Raw genomic sequence first — 19,512 nt, forward strand, 5'->3', positions numbered from 1 at the left:
TTCCCCCATAGACTGCCATAAGAAACGGTCCTGAGCCACCTGTATCCACTGACTCTCTGCAATGCATTTCAGGTTTTTACTCCATCTATTGGGGAGTCACCCTATACTGCGTTTACCCGTACGCGGTCGCCACTCAAGAATCTTTCTTCCCCATCAGTTGTCGGTTCTTCAAGCTATGTGACCGGCCCATTGCCACTTCAGCTTGCTTATCTTTAAATGGCTCCATACTAAAGTTATTATATTTGAAAATTTTGTAGTACATAATAATTGTTGATTTCAACCCACATTCACATTCACATCATCACATCTGATTTCAAAATAGGCTAGACAGACAACCGAGTGTGTATAATGTTGAAAAAAGCAATGACTTATTTAAAACTTTCTTTCCTGTAATTTAAACAATTTGAGCACAGTAAAAAGAGTTACAGGCTACTTTTATTTTTACTTTATGCATTACATTTATTTTAATTATACATTCGAAAATAAAATTTAACAAAATAAATTTATCTTGAATTTTAACAAAATTATCACTATTATTTTTATTTCATGACTCAGATGACAGCTGTATCCTTAAGATTCAAAAGCGGTCAAGAGAAATAATATGGAATTGGTGGTTTGGTTAACATTAAATTTATTTATAAGAACACTCTAACTCTGTATGTTTATTTGATTTTAAAATCGATTCCAGGCATATGCGAACGAATTTGTGCAAGCTAACCAGTTTATAAATCCTTACCAATATCATAAATTGTGAAAATAAGTATGTTTCTTACTTCTTGGAGTCCATAGTAATTGCTATAGAGAACTATTATGAACAAAGATTATAACGTGACTTCGCATACGAATCACATGCATATAATTATTTGTAAAAAAATATACTTTTAAGAATAGAATTGTCATTTTTAAATACGTCAATTCTATGACAATTTATCATTGAGTTCGCAACTATATAGTTCCATGGGAGTATAATAGATTAAATCTTATGCTCGGATATTCATTCGACGACGAGAAAATCTAGATTTATGTTAAGCCTATAAAATAGCATTGTTTCATTTAGATTTCCCATACGATATTCGTTCCTGTAGAATTAATACGGCTAACTAGCAACTAGTTCTACGCATTTCCCATGAAGAGAGTGTAATAAATTCAAAGAATGCTTTATTTGTTCCTAAGTTTCATCACTGTCTAGAAAATTCACGCTCATAAAATACGTGTTGTTTTTTTATAATAAATGTTTGTCACCGAGCTTTTTTTATGAAACAATTTACAAAAGGAATAATGAGGTTCTGAATTCGAGTGTATTTTCTTAAGTTTTTCGTAAATACATCTTACAGTATATTCGCCAATCTTCAAACGGTTTTAATAATCATTTTTAAATTTTTTATGAATCCAAAGGAGCTTATTCGTATGGTGAGTCCATAGTAATTTAATCTAGATTGAAGTTGACCGAATTGAACAAAATTTAGAGTTATTTAAAAGTATTTTTCTTGGACAAACCAAACCTTTACATTGGCTACTGAGCACCTTAATTCTTTCTTACTAAAAATAAAAAAAAAACTATAAAAATATTTTTCTTTTTTTATTGTATATGCATTCTTTTATCTCTTTTTACAATCAATTAATCAATCAATTTCTGTTGCTTTTTGTGTGCTGTAAGTAATGCAAATAAATTATATGTTTGTCTACTTAACTATCTATCTTACTGATTTCAATTTAGGCGTTGTAAATAAACAGATAGTCATACTCACTCTATTCTGATTTTTTTATTAAATCATCGTTTAGTATTACACAGAAAATTAAAATAATAAAAATATTAATTATACGAGTTTTTAGCATCGGATAAAAACAAAAAAAGGGAACAAAAGCAAAAAGTGATGTCGCTGGTCTATTGTTATGTTTATGTTTCAAACCCACATATTGATGGACTCTGTTTTGTGCTATAAACAAAAAATGACATTTACATCGAAAGAGGTGACTGTAATCACGATCTCACTCTGTGGTCACTTCATATGACAGTTACAAATGGTACTTAACATTGACTACAATTCGGAATCAGAAAAAATAAAAAGATGCACCACTGACTGACTAATTCTTTAACTTGTCATTATATTAGGATAATTAATTGACGACTGAAAGACAGATCTTAACAATGTTTGTGATTAGAAGTAAATTTGGCAGTTTCCACCCCGCGATCTACGAGTAGATATCTCCTATCCCAGTGACTATTTTTTTAAACCTTATTTCTTTTTGTATATAAATACTATCTTTTTTCGCAACTTCATGCATGGATTTTAGGAATAGGTAATTTATAAATAGCTTATCAAGATAAAACACACAACAAATTTTAAATTAGAGCTTTAGGAAGCCTACTGTAAAAACTGCATTCAATTTGGTGTAGTAGTTATAGCATGATAAAGAAACAATCATACTGACAAAAAATCTAAAAATTTATGCTTTGTTTCTATTGTTTTTCTTAAATACCTCTTATTATATCTTATATATACATTTTTCAGTTAATAATTGAATGACGATGAAGTTATTATATAAATAAAATAATAGTAGTATTTAGTGGAATAAGAAAAGATTATATAAAAATAATAGTACAGGTACATTTCAGAGTTCTATAATTTTTTTAATTATTATGTTTTTTTTTTGTAATTACACATAAAAAGTGGAATCAGAACCATCCTTTACCAGTGAAATTAATATTAGTAATTTATTTTCCAAAACCAAACTTACCTCTAACTCTAATTAGAAGGTTTTGCTTGTTTGCTATCTTTGTGATATGAAAAATTATCAGTGTTGTTGAAAAAATATAAAAATTAGATAAAGTACAGTTTCAACTATTTCCGGCGAACTTTTTAACATCTTCATATTTGTTTAATTAAAACACACAATCCACCCAAAAAATAAAATTACGCTACTATATAAGGACATTATCATAGAAAATATATGATTAAAATAAAATTGGTTGTTTTTTTGTAGAACGGAACATTAAAATATTTATAGTCTTAAATTCAATGTATGGATCGCAAATTGCAGTAAGTTTCCTGTCATTCTTTTGTACTGTTCATATTATATTATGCATATTGGTACAAGACTCCTAAGTATAAAGTACGATATGTAATCAAGGCGGATTTCTTGGGCCATTACGACTAATAGCGGCTCAGCTACTGTGCATTTTCAAAATCATTAGTAAAATATAAACGACAATATGTTTCGAGAGCTCTTTTAAAGTTTTTCACTCGAATTTTATAATAATCGAAGTCATTACTGATTTGGCCGAATAAATGTGATAATGCGTCTTATGTTACAGTGATAAGACACTCATTTGGATATCAATATAAATGTGTATTTTGCTGTAAAAGAGACTCGTCAGTTTTTTTACGAATGGAACGTAATAAGCGCCCTTGAAAAGACTTCAACGCTTAACCAATGAGTTCGTTGATCCAACACCATTATCAAGCTTAACTCCAACCTATTCGTTGTTATGTAACCAAATTACATTGTTATTGCTAATCAATAAATTAGTGGAGTATAATAATATATTTGCCAGATAACTGATGACGTAATTTAATTTATAATATTATTATTCTGCATAAATTTCAAGATTCTATTAGTGAAACAAATCGATTATTGTGTTTATTTTTAATTTATAACTTAATTAGCTACTCAGTGTATATTGTTTGCTAATCGTTGTTGAATATTTTAGTAAATATGAAATATATGTGGCATAGTTATTTAAAAAAAATAACTAAAAGTAATAAAAATTGGTGTATGGGAAAAATCAATTAGTAAAGTTAACATAAGTTAAAATATTATAATTAAATACCTACTTTCATTGAATTTTAATAATTAAATAAATAAAATATAAATATGTACTAAATAAACTATTATCATCAAAAAGTTTTTAAAATTTCAAATTTTTTGGTCTTATACTTTTGGACTGAAAATTTAATTTATTCATGTGGTACCAATACGATGATAACATAAAAAATGGAAATATCATCTCCTAGAGTTTCTAGCAAGCAAAAATCTAAATAATGATAAAGCGACTTTTTATACTTTCAATACAGTTTATGAATTTATTAACATTTCCACAATACCTATTGAAATGTAACAAAATAAACGTCATCGCATTTGACTCTGATTGTAATGAGTCGATGACTATTCGTAGTCAGTCGTGCATGTAATTCATTAGTATTGAACATTTGAAGTTTGTAATATGCATAAGAGTGGGTCGTCTAGCCGGTGGATGTGAGCGGTGTAGAGGTGGTGCACGGCGTGTGGCCGGTGCGTACGAGGAAGGCCGGAGCGTGGCGCGGTCGGCGACACGCGGCGCGGTGCGCGTCGCCGGCGGCGCTGCACTTGCATCGCGCCGCTGTCGGCTGCCTGACCGCGCTCGGCTCCGGCACTCAGTCCGCCTCGAATCTCCGGTAGAGCAACACCGACACCGCGCTCATGTATTGCGCGACAACCGGTGCACTCATAGAGTAAAAGTATAGCAATCAGTAACTCCACAAACACAGTACCCGCATGCAAGCAGACGTTCCGTAAACATACCATCGACCATCACCGGCGCATCTGCGTGCGTGCATCTATACGCGCGTTCATGAAGACGATGTACTGCTTGCATTACCTTTGCCGCGCTCACTTGTTGCAAGAGGTGTGGCGGGTGGGTGTGCGCGCACGTGCCTGACGTGCGGAGCGCGCGGCGCGCCGGCACAGTGCCGCGCGAGCGGGCGTCGAGCGCAGAGCGCCGCACGCGCCGGCATGCGACGCTAGCGGGAGCATGCGGCTCCCTTTGCTGCCGCTGATCGTGCTTGTGCTCGCGCGCCCTTCGACAGGTGAGAGTTATATGCAGCGTTAGTGCGGCTCACTGTTTCTCTGAAGCAGTTACGATGTTTTGCTGGAGTGGAGTACATTTTTTAATAAACATTTTTCAAATTTCAATTTTCATTCCATTCTAGCAAAAAAGTCACTGTAAAATTAATTATATTTAATGTGTAAAGCGAAAATTGAATAACCTGTAATTAATTTATCTGTACATGGTGATAATTTCGACGAAGTCGCTTGACCGGTAGCTCCCGTTTGCACGCGGTAAACGAACGTTAAAATGTCCCACTTAAAATTCAAATTTGCTTCATGCTCGGTAAGTAATTTCTATATTTATTTTTCAAAAAGATATATAAAATAAATAAGTAATATTAGAAACTATTTTATTACAAATCAACACAATGTTAGGGCGGGAAACAATCACCTGTATGTAACGTAGCTACTATCATAAAACAATACCATACTAGTACATTAATGATCTTGCAAGTTCAGATTCCTCTTTTCAATGAACACAATGCTTTTTTTCTGAACTGATGGTGGTCGACGCAGTAAACCTGAACTGAATACATGAATTTAAATTGGTGCATTTTCACCAAGAATACTTGGCAAACAAAATTGTAGCATGAGATTGCCGCCAATTCGTATACATCTATAAATTCACTAAGTATATATTCGGCAAAAATACACATTCCCAATTAACTGACATTTTCCTGTAAACTGACGTAAACTGTCCGTAAATGACCTGTAAAAAAATGTCTTCAGTTGTTTATATGAACCAAGGTAATACAAATTTTTGGTAAATAATCAAATTAATAATTCTAAAGTTTGGTACACATGTTGTAAGTTGTTAAAAAACGTGTTAAAAATCTAATTTTGTCGCTCTTTCTCCCTTTTTGAATTGTAAAAATTATTCAAATGCAATCTATAATATAATTAAAAGTCAAAAATATTTTTCTGTACCTATTTCGCAAGATTGTTGATAACTCTCGAAACTAAAATAATTCCCTTCATCCGTAATCTTTTAAATGCGTACAAAAACATTAATAAAAAACAAGATAGATAAGTAGCTACTTAGCTATTTTGTTTTTTATTAGTGTTTTTACATGACGAAACAGCTTTTCGTCATAGTGTTTACTATCTTATGGTTACACCATTCATACAAACAAGACCTAATTTAATAGGAACATGTAGACAAAAATATTTTAAAACATCTACTATTACTTCTATACAATAGTTAAAGTTTCGCGTTATTGTCACATATTTTAAATATTGCATCGCGTTAAGTCCCGATAATGCATTTAAAATACTTATATAAAACTAAATATTTGAGAGATTTATGATTATATATTTGCATATTCAGTTTACAAAGCACCTATTTTATCAATTATTCTTTCTGAAAATAAGGTCTATCTTTTATATCACTTTAAGAAGAGGTTGTTAAATCGGTTCTGTTTTTTTTTTTTGCACTAGCTTTTCGCCCGCTACTTCGTACGCGTAAATCTTAATAGTAGGAAAACCAATGAATTAGACCACTTCTAGGTGGTGATCAAAATAAAACATATATCAGTTTTTAAGATAGATCTTTAAAAATACGATTGTTGAAACCGTGTCCAATTTGGTACAGCAGTTATATTCATTTTTAGATACTCCATGTACTAATATTATCTGTTTACAATTTTATTATACGTAAGATGTTACTCGATATAATAAATAACTAAATATATGAAACCATTAATTAATAATATAGTACAATATATAACGTAGATGATATCTGTAACGATTTTAAACGAAATATGTTTACTGATTCATTGAAATTCATTGAATGAGTCATTGAAATAGATAGAGTTTAGATACCACCGTGTTGATCCAATGTTAATTTAATCACGGTTAAAGTAATTGCTTTTTCGGAACACACTTTAAAATTATAATTAATCGGATATTATTCTTTCATCGCACCCACATTATTATAATTTTACAAAATTATATATTATTTATAATGTTAGACTTCATTTAGAGTATATAGTTAGATTAGTATACATTCGTGCAATTCTATCACGCTTTTCTCCCATTAGGGAGAAACAATAGATGGATCAGTATAACATATAGTTAATATTTAACATTAATATATAATTTAAAAAAAAAAACCATTTACCTAAGACAGATCATAGAATATTCAAAATATATATAAAATTCTAAAAATGGAAAAATCATAATTGTTAGAATTTTAAAAGTATATTATGGAACTGTTTCTCTCTTCTTACTCTTTCATCTTTATTTTAAATACAGAGATATCAGCAGTCTTTTTTGACGCATTTAAATTGGGATTAATTCTAAATCATTCGGTATACCCGTCAGATGGACGTTACGTTACATTATATTTGACGTCTATAAATTTGACTTGATCCAAATTTGATTGCGTCAAGTCAGTAAGGTGGATTAATCACTAAATAAATAGTCATCCTGAGCCTAATTGTTTGGATCAAATATATTTACATATTAATTTCTTATTTTATTTATTTATTCATTAACACATATAATACATATATTAAGTCCATCTTAAGGAAGTGTCAGAATACACGAATGCGGTACTTTTAATTATTGATATACATACATACTTACAAAAATTTACAAGCATTAATAAATAAATATACTAAACAATAATATATATAATTAATATACTTACACGTATATAAGATATACTATACATCATTTCATTTCTTATATTCTACATCCCATATAGTGCATGTACTAAATTACAAGACTGTTAATTGATACGTTAAAGCGTAATAAGGTAACAAAAAATACTCACATTTAGATTTCAGTATCAGTAAGGAAGAATGTCTACAATGTAGTCTAAAATATTTTTCAAAAAACGTATATTGTCAACAGAAATCCTTAGAATCAATTGCTAGGTGGCTTTATTATAATTTATGCTAGCATAAATAAGCTAGTCATGGCTTGTACATGACTAACAACGTTTAAGTGAAATTAACAGCATTTAACGCCTAGTTGTGTACATATTAAAATCCACTTATGTGTATAACATGATATTTCTATGTCTGGGAAACATCCGCCCGTGCCGCTATGAGAGTCCGGCTTAATCGCTGTTCTTGTATAAGTATACGAAGAAAAATCTTTTTTAAGTCAGCTATTATTTTAAACGACCGTATGGTGTCGGAAAAAGAATATATCATTAAACTTCTTTCTGCCTTATAACTGCTTTTATCTCTAGAATATTGCAAAATAGCTCTAATGAAACCAATAGTATACATAGAATCCTACTACTATTACTACTTGTATGAGGGCATTGGCTCACATGTCTTCATTCACGACGTCCAGCCAGCGTTGCTTGGGTCAGCCACGAGATTTTTACATCTGCATCTGTTCAGCATCTGTCACAAACGTAATCTGTCCATCACAATGTCAAAAAGAGAATATAGCTTTTGTTACAGTTTTATTTTTCATTTACAGCATAAATTATTATCAACTAAATGTTCAATGCATTAGGTATACAAAAGTTATCTGCTTTGAACCTTATCTTTCTGCAGCTATGTTCAGCTGCTTTTCGATTTGTAAGATGAGCTAGGGCAGTAATATTACTAGATGCAAAGGTTTAACACCTTAGTCCTCAGAAATGGAAAAACATAAGATAATATTCATAATGCTATTAATATCTATAAACCATGGTCATACGACATTTTATTCAATTTACTTTTATCTTAAAAAACATTCTCATTTCGACTGTATTTTTTCTAAGTATATGTTATGCGATATCTCCGCCAATTTTGTATCTAATTTGATGATTCTTTTTGCAATCGATAACTAAATGTTCCATGTTTTATTCTAATTAAAGTTTCTTTTTTATGGAAATAATTAATTCATGCCATACTTTTTAATATTTAACCCTTAAATTCCGCCCACGAGAAGCAACAACCAACCTTTTTTAAATGAACATTTAGATAGTAATGGCTTACGCAATACATTTTTATTGCGTAAGCCTTTATTAATAATTATAGTCGTTTAAAGTTTTTTACATGCATAATATCCTCGCTATTATATTAATAAACAACAGATTACTTTTAAGACCAGGTCGAGGTTTCATTTTGTTTATAACATTAGTGGACTGACCTTTGAGCTATTGTGGGATAGCACACAGAATGGTTCTGGGCCATATGCATTTGTCATCTCCTCAATTTTGACATACCTATATTATATTCTCGCTATTATATTGATAAAGAATTTACTTTAGAAAAAGGCATGATTTAATTTTGTTTATAATAGGTATTATTAATAGATATTATATTATACTACTTTTTTTACTTTGTCTTGTAGACATAACAATTCCATTACTTCAAACGATTGTGTTTATTAATAAATATAACTTGAGATATAGAGGAAAAAGAGTTACAACACACAACTTAAGAAATGACAAAGACTCAAAGAAACTTCAGAAGTCAGAGTATGCAAGTAATTTGAGTAACAGATTGATACAAAATTTTTGAACTATTTGAAATGTTATCTAAATTGTTTCTATGCTACATGCATCTACCATTCACCGACCTGTCTACTGTATCATCAAATACATGCATTTACGAAAACATCGCTCTATCTTACTGATACTCGTATATTCCTAGTACCGTTACTCGTTAGAGCTCTCACAAAAAAATTGTATATATTAAAAGTCATTTGCAATTGACAAACATGTCCTGAGTCAAGATAATATATATTTAGATAGGATATTATGTTTAATAAATCCTGTGAATTAACATATTATTATTACGATTTCAAATTTAATAAAATAGACATGTCTTATAGATATAAATAAGATATGAAAGTTTCTTACCCGAAGAAGAGTATTTTTATTAATGGTAATCATTAACTGAATCAAATCAAATCAACTGTTGTGACAAAATTCAATCTATAATTTTCTTATTATGATAAGCATAGATAATAATATAATATTAATTAAAGGTTATATGTGAGCAACACTGGTGTATAACTTATTTCAAAAGAAATTTTCATTTTCGATTCAGAATTAGTAATATTGACTTATTTTTTAGTCACTTATAAAATTTGCGCTTTTTAAAATAATTGTTTATCTTGGACCGGTTTTCTTTTGGGTTCGATTCAATGGCTTCTCCCAACTTAGTTACCACAGCTTCCGGAGTGAAGATGCGTATACTTCTTATTTTATCCTTGATAATCAGACATGTCAATTTAAGTCAATTAAATTCAAGCAAATTTAGAAAATAAAAAAAATATGCAATATTTTTAAAAATAGTAAACACATTTTGATCATTTTTATTTTTAATGAAGCAAAAAAACACCTACAAAATAATAATAGTAATATGTTTTTGTTATTGTATCTTTTTATCGACTATAGACCTATGTTTAAAAACAACATCCATCGTAAAGTAAGTCACGGGAGTTATCTAGAGTGTTTTTGCAGATGTCACAGGTTTAAAACGTTATCTCAGTAACAAATGGTTAAATTATGTTAAAAAGTTGATAAGTTAATTAAATAGCTTTAACAGCTCCGCTACATAAGATCCACTTCTCGTCATATTAATAATGCTTTTGTCATAAATACTAATTTATGCAGATAAATTAATATGACGTAATTTATATATGTAAACTTGTTTTTCTCCGGCTACATCGTACCCGTGAATATAGACTCATATCTGTAATATGTACTCATATCAAAATAAACCCTAAGGAACGCAACTGTGAAAACCGTATTTAGTGTAGTATTTTTGAACAAATATACAGACAGCCAGACAGACAAAATTTCTGAAAATTATTGTTTTGGCTTCTATTAGTCTAATTAAGGCCCCTGATATTATTTTTTTCTTAAATATTACCTATATACAAACAAGACTAATTACAATTTTATTATATTAGTAAGAGTGAGATATGATTTAGTATTTATCGTTATATGTTATTCAATAGTTTTACTGTGATTATTTTAACTATGAAAAGTTCTTTTAACTTCTTACTACGTAACTTAGAGATATAATCACCTATATACCACCAACCACCACCAACATATAAACCTAAAATTTTCTTAGTTAGAATGTGATCCACACCAAACGTGTGGCTATTTAAATTTTCTACTAACTTTTTTGTAATAGAAAATACCATTAGTAAACTTAATTAATTTGAGTATTTTTGGTAGGTTAGCCTCTTGTCTCGTTGGATTCAAAATATTCTCGATGAAATGTGGGAATATTGAATGTAATTCATCACAATGAAGAGCCGACAAGTGCGTCTGTTGTCCCGTCAGAGTTTAGTAATAATTCTAAATTTAAATATAAGCAGGATACTTTTTAATTAACGCAGGCAAGATATGAATTAATAATGTTTGCCGTGAATATCTCTAGGTACTTACGAACTAAGTTTAACATTAAATAAGTTTATTTGAACGCTCAATCTTTGCTGTTACGTCGAGCCAATTTTCGATTCGCGATGGCTGCAGTTGTTTTGGTAAGGCGAGGGCATTTGCATGTGTAAATAAATATTAAAGAGTTGGTCGTCTGGGCGACGAGGCGGCCCGGCGGCAGCGGCGCCCGCGCCGATCATTCGCCGGGAACCGCATATCAACCGGCTGAGCACCTGCGGGCTAGTGATGCACTTAAATCTCGATTATTCCACTATAGATATTCTGTCGATATTCATATTTTTAGATGCATAAGTTTCAAATATATAACAAATATAATATTTATTAGATATTTCGTAATAAAAATATAGTGATATATAAGAGATAAAAATATTATGGCTATATATACGTTGCTAAAGACATTAATAAAATAATCAAAATTTCAAGTATAATAATTAATGAATAAATTACTTTCATGGCAATAACTATTAAAAAAGTTTTCCCACGACGGGCTTTGAATGTAAAATATCTTATATTGACTTAGTTATTTCAACGATACATTAATTAAAATATTATTTATTTACAGATATTAACTCATATTCGTTACTTTGTAGTACATTATTTTACTAACAATGGCAAATACCTCATCAACCGTCGGGAATCATACAGTGAATTTTGAGTAGCCTAATATATAATATAATATACTAGGGGAGAATGTATTTTCGAGTATATTCTGTATACTCCAATATGCACATTACATCGCCACTAACGGGTTTATTGCTTTGGAATGAAGGCGACCGTCTGCATGCCAAGCGCCGATTCCTGGTGATCGCCCCTTTGAATTATGCGCACGCGCACGCTTACGCGTCTGCATTCAATCGCCTCGTGAGATTTATGTGTGTCCCGCCCGCTCGCCACATACAAATGTTTCCGTGAACTCGACGTGAGAAGCTCAAGTTGCCTTCACTCGTAGACTAAACTTACACCGTCTGCGAGTCATAAAAGAAACTGCACAATAATAGTATTAAGTTGTTAAAAATAAACTTTATAAAAAGGGTATAAGTTCCAAATAGATATTTCCTTTTATTTTATAATGGAAAATTCAACCTATTATGATATACAAATAAATTAAATAATTGTATTATCAAATGGGATTAATAAATGCATTTATTATAAATATTAACTGATACATATTAATAATAATTTCAATAAAATATAGCCGATAATTACTAATTTCTTATCGTGCCATGTTATGTGTATATCATAAAGTATCGTAATTTATGTAAAAATCTGAAAAATTAATCAATTATGTACGTACAACAAAGTTTTAAGCAGCCTGGACTGAATATTACATAACGTTTACTTGAATATTACATTCTAACATATGCGACATCCGTGTAGATACAGAAGGTATGTGGAGATAATCTATAAATACCGGTTAATTTATCACTATGTGTGTTGTTTATATTAAATAAGTAAATGGTAAATTAATCGATATCAACTAATTTATCCCATCACTATCATCATTGCACGCTCGAGGTGCATCGGTCGGCGCATCGGCGCAGCGTACGTACCGCTCACTCACTATTGTTTGTATGAATTGAAAATAAAACAACTCGATTTAGCGTACATGCCTTCATCTAATGGGTTAGTATATCCAGGTATTTCTGATAAACGTAATGAAAATGGAATGATACACTATTGGTATACATTGTTAGGGTTTTTTATAAGATGATACTAGAATGATAACCTCGCTTGTGCTATCGGTATACGCTAGCGGTGCTCCAGTGAGAGACGATAAGTAAAGATGAAAGCAAGTCAGTCAGCCCATCGTAAAAAAAAATATCAAGATTAACCACTATGATTTCTAGGGGAACTAGTCTCCATTACTAGCAATCCCTTCCCCCACATTGTTGGGGTACTGGTGAGTTAGCATAAGTAGGGATGAAGTTAGCTCATCGTGACGAATTTACCAGGAATGAACCACGATAATTTTAAGGGAACAGTGTGGTGGCCACTCTGGCAGCGTAAATGGAATGGTAACCCCAACACTGGCGTATACACTGGAAGGCACCATTGAGGGATGATTGGTGAGAACGAAAAGGCAGGTCACTTAGCCCGAACTTAGGTAGAATTCAACGATAAGTTCGTCGAGAAGGGTTTCAAGGAGAACCGCGTGGAGGTCGACCTGATATGGTATACTGATAGTAATGGGGACTAATCTCACCATTAATAACAATCCCTTCCCTCCTGACAGCGTATATCGCTAGCAATACGGACTCAAGACTCATTACTAAATCTCTACCTCCTCCCTCAGTAATATAATTTTTGTTTAATGGATGAGAATAAAGCGGTGCACTCGCTTATGTTAATGGATTATATAAAAATAAAATAGCGGGGCGATGGGAACCGAACTTTAATAATGGGGATTAACAAACGCATTGCTAGCAATTTACTGTATCAGTCTAATCTCCATGTGTCCACCGTAGACACTATTGTAATTGAGTCCTGATAAATTCGTCATGATAGCCAACTAGACTGGCCTAACTACATCCTCAGCAATCATCACTCACTGTTACTTCACCAGTATCTATTGTCAGTGCAATTGAAGTCACCATTCTATCATTATTCATCACCAATTAAATTAACAATGACGGGCCACTAGTAACGAACTATAAATGAGAATGAAGTCAGGTGGGTTCATGGCGAGTTCATTAGGAACTTGAACAATATTTAACTCAAGGACACAAACAAATGTCTTAATAAACTTTTAAATTTATAATAACACTATAATTAAATTTTACAAAAGGGGTCGGCTAAGAAAAATACTTTCCTATCCACATTTAGATTCCTGTACAGATTGCCATCGGTTTTGATGTCATGTTTTGGCATACCATCAAAAATGTCCGCATATCCATGTCAATTTGAAGTCCACGTACCGTATCCACCTCCACCCAATGACATGGTTTGACACGACGGAATTTATGTAAGCTGCTGTTTCCGACCTTGGACACTGTAATTATTTTCTTCGAACGTTGAATTAGATGTTTAGTTATAAATTGGTTAAAATAATTATTTATTTTTAGTTGCGACAGGCATATAGATTTTCTATGAAATATACATTATTGGTATTATCTAAATTGATTTCTTTCTATGCAATTAGTTAAGGTAAATAAATCGCGATATGTTAAAATGAGATCAGTGCATATTACAGATACACATAAAAATGAAAAATAATAGATCTATCTTCACGCCAAATCCCATGAAGGGAGACGGAGATAACCGAGTTCAAAAGACCTCTATCCTTACCCACACCTCTTGCTTCCTGAACTTCCATAACTAGTCTCATACATGCGCGGCGATTCCGAAGACTAAATTCCTCCGGAAAAATTACGATCTGCTCATCATAATAGGTCAGTCTAGATCTCTCTCGATACCTACATCCAATGAATGATCATTTCAATAAAGTTTGTAATATACAATAAGTACACAAGACCACATACTAGATAAACAGATGCGATATCTATATTCGATGATTTCTGTATCTATATTCGATATATCTCATATATCTACTATATATGCTTAATGAAGAAGACAAAGTTTACATGAGTTGTTGCTACTAAACTTATTCAGGTTTAAACGTAATTAGTGCCTACACGAAGTTAAAACTTCTTATAAAACCCACAGACAGTTATCTTAAAACTGAATCAACTAAGGAGCGTCGTTAAAATCGTAAAATACTTAGGTAAATCTTTTCATATCGATTTCCCTAAAAATATATCATACATAACTAGAGACAGAATTTTCGAAAATAATATATACACTATGTTACTCGTTAATAACGTAATTTTCTATTGGATAAAGAATATATAATAATAATACTCGTAAAGAGATATTCATATATATAACTGGATAACGGGAATTTTATGATCTTACTATGTTAAATGTTCAAAGATATTTGCGACTACATATCTTGGGGAAAGTTGTTCAATTTTATAGATACTATTACTGGATTTCGAATATACACATTATAATGTAATATGTCTAATAATATAAAAATATTGCTATATAATATTCATATCGTATATGACTGGAAAGTACTAAGAATAAGTCTGCCGTAATATGTCAAATTAATTTTCTTAATGTGATTTTCGAATAATAATCTATGAATATTACTACACGTGTGGCTTGTGTGGACGTATTTTTTTTTTTTTTTTTTTTTTTTTATAGAATTAATTTATTTATTTAATTTTATCCTTCGCGAAAATATATATAAATAAGCACTAAAATATATTTGGTGATATAAATAAATCGTAATTGAATTATGACTCTGTACTATTATTACACAAATAATCTTTTAATTTTTACATAAGGTACCTTAAGTATTTTAAGGTATTTTTAAACTAAAGAACAGTAGACAAGCTTACGTCCCGTAACATCTGACGGGAAAAGTTAACCGTCACCTGTAAACATGACAATTTCATACACTTTATGACACCCATGACACCTAACATGACTTATCGATAAAAAATATAATGTAAACACTATAATAACGACCTCACGGGAGCGATGACCTTAAAAAATATTACAAGCAGTCGATAATTGCAGGTGCTTTAAAAGAGAATTTTGAAGAACTTTAAGATGCGAAACACGGGAGACATCTAACATACATTCCGGAATGGGCAATGGATAAGTTGAAATGATAATGTTAGTTGGAGATTACACCTAATTACATCATAATTAGGTAATATCTATCTACCTAACGTATCCTATATACACATATTATATATATATATATATATATATATATATATATTATATATTATATATTTTTTTTTTTTTTTTTTTTTGGCCCTTCCATTGCAATTAATTCTATATAAATCAACTTTTATTATATTTTATTAGTGCTATTAATATGTGTTTATTAATTTTTGGTCACTTTATTCAATTCTTTATTCTTTTTTATTATTGCTCAACCTCCTTCTCTTTTACTCGTATACTTACCAAAGAAGCTACTTCAATTTTACTACAGAGCTAGTACAAACTAAACGAACTTTTTTGAGTTCTCTATAGAAAAAATGCAAATTAAATTGGACTCTTCGCACTAAGGCTCGCATTTGGGCATGTGTGTCATGGCTGATATAACCAGCTAATGTTCAGCCACAAGCACAGAAGCTTCCAGGTATTTTCACAGGGCTCACGAAGGAACAACATTATACATAGAAAGTGAGAGTGTGATACTCCGATGTCCGTTCGATCATTTCGTTCTAGAAACACATAGATATCTATCATTTTATTTTATATGTATCGTTTTTTACCGCTCATTGCTGTAATATAACTGTATCATCTTTTAATACTATAATACTAATTATATAATAATATCACCTGTATCAAGACAGTGCTAATATAATTTTCTCATATCGCGTTATTTCGTAAATAAAACAATCGTAACTGTTTTCCGTAATAGACAATTTATGTTTTGTTATTTAATTTTATATAATATACATTAGTCAGTGGATACAAGTGACACAGGACTGTTCCTAATGGCAGTCTAAATTCAGCAGTGAACAAATAACAGTTGATATGATGATAATGACATACCTTTACGCTTTTATTCATAAAAACGTCAAACTATTTAAACTAGTTTGTCTCTTTCTTTTATGCTAAATTCCTAAATTTTAAAGAAAGTGACAAAACAGTTCAATAGTTAAAATAGAATTGTAGTAAGTTTTAGTTTTTATGAATGGAGGTAACTCTCACATATAAATAACTAAATAAATACATTAACGTCTGTAATAAATAAAGAAGAACCTGTTCATAGAGTTATGACAGATCAGACAAAGGAATTCTCATTGCACGATTCCGACTCGCACTTAACCAATTTTCGCATAAATTAAATCACAAATACTTACTAGTTTTATACTCGTATGTACTAAATATAATTCCTATAATAACAAACTTATTTATATCACTAATGAATTGTAAGAGACCGAAATTAAAAATTTTATATAAATATTAATGATATTTATATAAAATAAATATATTAAGTTGACAGATAGGTATCCTGTTTTTGTTTTTAATGTTGGGATCGCGACAAAATTCGTCATTCGTTTTCCTTTTCGTAATGAATTGAGCAATATTTTTAAAGTCATTATGAAAGATCGTTTGTTTTTCTAGGTGTCCCCAATTGAACGGTAGTCGGGTATAATTAGCCGTTCAATTTTAGCGTAGGCCAAAGGTTTTCAAACTGGGCGCGTTGATCATATTCCGTGTTGCACAATAACCATTCAGATTGACTTAATTCGTATTGCTAGCCCCTAATGAATTAAAAATACAGATTATAGATTAACACGATTAATTAATAGATACCTATTTTACACAATTAGCAGATTTTTTATTTACGTATTTTAATATATTAAAATCCCGTGCCACGTTGATTATTCACATTAACCTTCGATTTTAATATTTTTTTGCAAATATGTGTTATTTACTCCAACTTAGGAAATAGGATAGGTTTTATCATGAGAAAAAAAAGTCCCGGTAGGTAGCGGTATGAGAAATTCAAAGTTTGCCAGGTCAAATAATTGTTGTATGAAAAGTATGGTTACTTTAATAATTGCTAGTACATAATATTCAGGTCTCAGTAATGTTTATAATTAATAAGTGGCCTGTTCTATTTAACATCATTAATAATAAATACTTTTTAATTTTGAAATTAAATCAAAATTCTTATGTTTACGGTACTATAACCTTTTTTAACCTACAGTAAATTGTACTGTACTTTCATTAACTCTGTCTATCTCTGAGAAAGAGATTATTAAAAACAAGGACTATTTCGTCACTATGCACCAATTAACCTGACTTCATCCGCACCTATCCTATTAGTGTCCCACTAACATAAACCAATGTCCGCTGCTTAACACAGCCCTCCCCAATATTATCCCCCCACTATTAGTATTAGGGAACTATTAATAGTTACCACGCTTGGCAGGCAATTTAGAAACCGCAGTTAGAATTTGGTGATATTTTAAGAAGGATACTGCTACACATTCCTCGACCGTTAAATTTCCTTGATCGCCTCTTACAACACCCACGAGAAAGGAAGCGGTGGCCCATTCTATGCCGGAACCACACGCTATAGTTGTACTATGCTACTTATCATTTCATTTTCATCCATTGAAAAAACAAACTCGTCTATCTTTGGGAACCGACAGCGCAGACTATTCTGGTGCCATTCATACGGTCACAATTTGTGAGTTGACACAAACTAACAGCTACTGCATGGTCTATTTACAGTTGCCCGCACTTGACTCGAGTGTTTGTTTTTCGCGCCCGTTTCACAATTTGTACGCTAATAGCAGGAACAATGCCCATCAAATGTGACACATATTGTTACGTAGTTAATTTATTGATATCTCCCAAATCACAATTCGTTTATCTTTATTTTTTATTCGCAACATGGTCCATACGACAGGAAGGAGGATTAATCGCAATATAAAGAAGCCTATGTTCTTCTCCAACCAAATACTAAAGTTTACATATACTTATAACAAATTTCATGACGATTAGCTGAAAATCAAAACGCCAAGAGTTAAAAAAATAAGATTTACATTTGTACTCGTAATAAAAAGTAATAGTAATAAGGATTCTGGACTTAATTATGCTAATGATGATAGCCGTGAACATATTTTTTTCCAAATTTCATTAAAATCCATTCAGTAGTTTTTGCTTAAATGTTCATCCATTCACGTAAACTTTTGTATTTATAAATGTACTACTATTAATATTGTACACAATTTTACTGGATATAGTCATTCTAAGTAATAACTTTTAAATTAAAACATTTAGCCATTGCAACATGATGTGTGACAACTTTAATTTCACACTTATAATATCAGTAGATTAATGTAATGAGAAACATAAATAGTGAAACTGATTATTTTTCTCTAAAAAATAAAACTTGAAAAGCACTAATAGAACCTTCTTATTCATTAAAATTAAAAACTTTACAAATCTACTTTAACAATTACACTGTTTTATCACTTCTATCAAATTGGGAATTTAGTGTAAAAGAAACAAAACAGTTAAATGGTTGAAATAGGATTATAGCAAGTACGTTAGTGCCATCCATACTAACTTGACAGATAACAGTATCAGCCCCGTATCAGTACATATTGGGGGCTCAAATATCAATTTTACTGGATGGACTTAAATAAACACCGAATAAAGCTGAAGTTTAAATATATACCCATCACTAATATTATAAATGTATGGTCGCACTCATTCTCTCTGGTCACCGA

General features: G+C 31.1%; 1 protein-coding gene across 1 annotated transcript in view; it reads left to right on the forward strand.

Moving 5' to 3' along the window:
* The window catches only part of LOC113521852 (follistatin-A-like), a 63,759-nt gene that overhangs the window by 17,644 nt on the left and 26,603 nt on the right, over positions 1-19,512 (forward strand). The window contains 3 exon segments of the mRNA XM_026907508.3: positions 4,249-4,436; positions 4,619-4,715; positions 4,718-4,847. Coding sequence (XP_026763309.2) covers positions 4,249-4,436; positions 4,619-4,715; positions 4,718-4,847 — 415 coding nt within the window.

Source organism: Galleria mellonella, unplaced genomic scaffold (genome assembly GCF_026898425.1).
Source record: "Galleria mellonella isolate WM207_F2 unplaced genomic scaffold, CSIRO_AGI_GalMel_v1 utg63, whole genome shotgun sequence".
In the NCBI taxonomy this organism is placed as follows: Eukaryota; Metazoa; Arthropoda; class Insecta; order Lepidoptera; family Pyralidae; genus Galleria; species Galleria mellonella.